General features: G+C 36.3%; 1 protein-coding gene across 1 annotated transcript; it reads left to right on the top strand.

Moving 5' to 3' along the window:
• Positions 1-1,391: 1,391 nt before the first annotated feature.
• LOC145671788 (52 kDa repressor of the inhibitor of the protein kinase-like) lies at positions 1,392-3,743 on the top strand. The gene has a single exon (XM_081740997.1). The coding sequence runs from the start codon at positions 1,392-1,394 to the stop codon at positions 3,741-3,743; it is 2,352 nt and encodes a 783-aa protein (XP_081597123.1).
• The last annotated feature ends 224 nt before the right edge of the window (positions 3,744-3,967 follow it).

Raw genomic sequence — 3,967 nt, forward strand, 5'->3', positions numbered from 1 at the left:
GATTATTACAGTCTGGTTGTTAATGACTATCACATTAAAATGTTCCAAAGATAATCTGCTTGACGAGCAGAAAACACTAAGGAAGAAAGTGATCGTCAAGTTGTACGGAATGTTGAGTTATTGAGACTCTACTGTATTTAAAAAATGATAAGCGTTGTTGATGTGCTCTAGACAGTTCTTAGGTTCGAATCCTGGGCTCGATCATCTTAACTGTTTTTTAAGTATTTTTTTTCAGTTCTACGAGACAAGTGCTGGAACAAGGGTTCCATTCCCATTGTTACATTGCTTGTTAATAATGGCAGCGTATAGGGTGATGCAAAAAGGGTATCCACCCAAATTAAATTGGAACGAACTAGTAAATGTGAAACCGAAACCAATAGTTGTGATATGAAAGAAGAGTTAAAGATGACCTCGACGGCATCTTGAAAGGTGCCAATTTTAATTAGGCACAGTGGCGTAGATAAGGGGGGGGATAAGGGGGATATATCCCCCCCCTTGAACCTTTAACTCAGTCAAAATTGTTATATCTGATCTTAACATTTTGTTTGAAAAATTCAATATATATGTTGCTCAGAACAAAAATGCGTTCAAATTAATGGAAGGGTTTCGTTCTCTAAGAAATACCCCGTACGCACACAACATTGTAGAAAGGAATTGATGGTGAAATTAGTCCTATATCAATTACATAGTCAGCTATTTATAGAAGCAAATTCTTTGCAAGTCGATAGGCATTTGAAATAAATATTTCAAATTTCTACTTTTCTGAAATCGAAATTGACTGCGTCAAAGCCTTTTCACTTTTTCCAAATACCGCCGCTAAATTTGATCATGGTAACTTTTGATGCTTTCTTTGTGATTCATAAATTATGCTTCTTCCCCGGCATAAATTCATCTTATTATAAATGAAACGACATCACTAATCATATTTGGTAATATACTTCATTTCTATCTCAGAGAATTATAACACGCAAATGTTTCTCTGCGAAGTATTTTCCTCAAGAGGAAAAGAATGTTCATTTTTTTTAACGCTTTATGTATAAAAAAAAATACCGAACAAAAACAGTTGCTCATTTCTGTGGACACTAATATTTTCCAAAGTTCTGTTAAAACGTCACTTTCTACAACGACAGGAGGGTTTTTTTTCTTTTTTTTTTATGTGCGAAGGCAATAAATACTTTCAATGGGTGGTCAGTCGAAAGACGTGGTTGGCTTCGTTCACCAACAATGAGATTGCGCTCGCCTACTCGGAAGGGTGAAAGGAAAGGAAAGCTGTTACTCAATTTTTATTCGAGGTAGACAAGGGTTTTGTTGAAATCGAGGTAAAAACTTTAAAACTTAGTTTGCCGGGCAAGCTGTTGTGCGCGGAGTGTGAAATCTTGCGTTCATGTAAAATGTCGCAAAGCAAATTGACAACTTTTTTTACGCGTAAACGAATAGTTATTGAAGATGAAGAAGAGAATAGAAGTGATGTGAAAAAAAGGTGCGTAACGAGTGCGAATGCAAATATTATTGAAAATATGCAAAATGCTGGTGTTAGCGTTCCTGGTTCACAAGCTGTACAACTTGTAAGCGACATTTCATGTTTCGTGAATAGGAAGTTAAGTGATGAAGAGAAAATTCAGGTGCTTGAGAATGTGTGGGTTCCGTGTAAAGATTACAAGTTTCCTCTTTTGGAGAAATTTAAGGAGAGGAAACTTCGATTTAGACATCAGTGGCTGGAGGAATTTAATTGGTTAGCCTACTCAGAAGTGCATCAAGGAGCATACTGTAAGTACTGTGTGATATTTTCACATTTGGGAGGATGTGGTGGGCAACCTTTGGGGCAACTTGTCAAAATAAAGTTTGATAATTGGAAAAAAGCAAAAGAAACATTCAGGGAACATAGAAACACGAAATATCATATAGATAGTGTGGGGAAGGCAGAAGATTTTTTGAAGGTAATGAAGAATAATTCGGGGAATGTAATTGAAGTCTTCAACAGGGACAGGACTAAGAAAGTACAAAAAAACCGCAAAGGTCTCGCACCTATTGTAGATGCTATTATTTTGTGTGGAAGGGAAGAAATTGCTTTACGAGGACATCGTGATCATGGCAAATTAGATATAAATGAAACAAGCGATTATACTAAAATGGGGAAATTTCGCGCCATTTTAAAATACCGAGCACAGGGAGACAATGATTTTCGAGAATTTTTAGAGGCACCAGGAGAAAGAAATAAATACACAAGTCCAACGATTCAGAATGAAATTATTGAGTGCTGCAATCAACTCATATTGAAGAAAGTTGTTTCGCGAGTTAATGCTGCAAAATGCTTTTCGTTATTGGCTGATGAAACAACGGATATCACAAATGTAGAGCAGTTGGCTCTTTGTGCAAGATATGTTGAAAATGGATCTGTACGAGAAGATTTTCTCCAATTCGTTAAAGTTGAATCACTTACAGGTAACGACTTAGCGGAAATAATTTTGACAAGTTTAAAAGACTTCGGCATAAATTGTGAATATTTGCTCGGACAAGGATATGACGGTGCCGCAAATATGTCCGGTCAATATAAGGGTGTTCAAGCGTTAATAAGGAAAAAATATCCTTTGGCAGTTTATGTACATTGCGCAGCTCATTCTCTAAATTTAGCGGTTACGAAAAGTAGTGAAATTTTACCAATAAAAAGCTGTTTAGGAGTAGTGGAGAAAATGTACGAATTTTTCAGTTCACCAAAGAGAAAATCTATTTTAAACAAAATGATAGAGAAGGCAGATATACCACCAAATGCAAAATCACTGAAAAGACTTAGTGTTGTCAGGTGGACAGGAAAATTCGAAGCAGTTCACGATTTCATAGAATTGATTGAATTTGTATTTGAGGCATTGGAGGAGATATCCACGTGGAGTGATTCTACAGGTACGGACGCAAGGCTTGTCGTTAACTCTTTAGACTTCGAGTTTCTTCTGTCCTTATACACAATTGATTTCGTTTTTAGCTATGGCTTGCCGTTATGCAAATTTTTGCAATCAGAAAACATCGATCTTGCGGAAGCCGTAAATAACGCACAAAACATTGTGGAAGAATTTGATAGAATCAGAGGAGATTCTGAGAAGGTGTTCAAAAGAATATACAATAAGGCGCAGAAAGTAGCTGAAAGTTTGAGTGTAGAGGAGAAAATGAGGAGGGTTTCTATGCTTCAGAGAAACAGATCAAACTATAAAACAAATTCAGTTGAAGATTTTTTTAGAGTGAATATGTTTATTCCTTTCTTGGATCACTTTTCAAATCAGTTAAAAGAACGATTCTTAAAACACGAGAACATTTTCAGAGCCTTTATGTGCCTATTCAGTAGTGACGACATGGAAATTGAGTGCGAGAAGTTCGAAGATCTGGCTGCATTTTATTCTCCTTTTGTAGATAGAGATTCATATGGAGAACTGAGACTCTGGAAAACTAGATTGGCAAATGTAGGATGTAATCCCCGTACTGCCATTGAAGCACTGGAAAAATGTGACAGCAGGAGCTTTCCTAACATACATAAGCTACTGCAGATCTTATGTACTCTACCTGTGTCTACTTCCACCCCGGAAAGAACCTTTTCCACTCTCAAGCGCCTGAAAACCTACGTAAGAAATTCCACGTCTCAGACAAGGCTAAACGGACTAGCAGCTCTTTCCCTTCATCATGACATACCACTGTCGAGTGTTGAAGTGATAGATGAACTAGCAAAGAAAAAGCGTCGTCTCGAGTTTGTTTTGTGATGTGATATTCTGTGTAATTGTGACTACTTTTTTTTTTCGAAGCAATGTAAATAATTGTGCGAATAGTATGAATAGATCATATATAGATCATAGATTATAAACGTTTGATAAACAATACAAATATAAACAAAGATTTTAAAGTCGTAAATTTAACGTTTACAAGACTATTAAATAATTTGATATTTTATCGTGTGCATGGAATCAGGACATTTGAGAAGCGAGAG

The sequence above is a fragment of the Thermobia domestica genome, chromosome 15, assembly GCF_964235325.1.
Source record: "Thermobia domestica chromosome 15, izTheDome1.hap1.1, whole genome shotgun sequence".
In the NCBI taxonomy this organism is placed as follows: Eukaryota; Metazoa; Arthropoda; class Insecta; order Zygentoma; family Lepismatidae; genus Thermobia; species Thermobia domestica.

Excerpts from the sequence above, each read along its gene's own strand:
- LOC145671788 (XM_081740997.1), top strand. The coding sequence starts at position 1,392 with ATGTCGCAAAGCAAATTGACAACTTTTTTTACGCGTAAACGAATAGTT.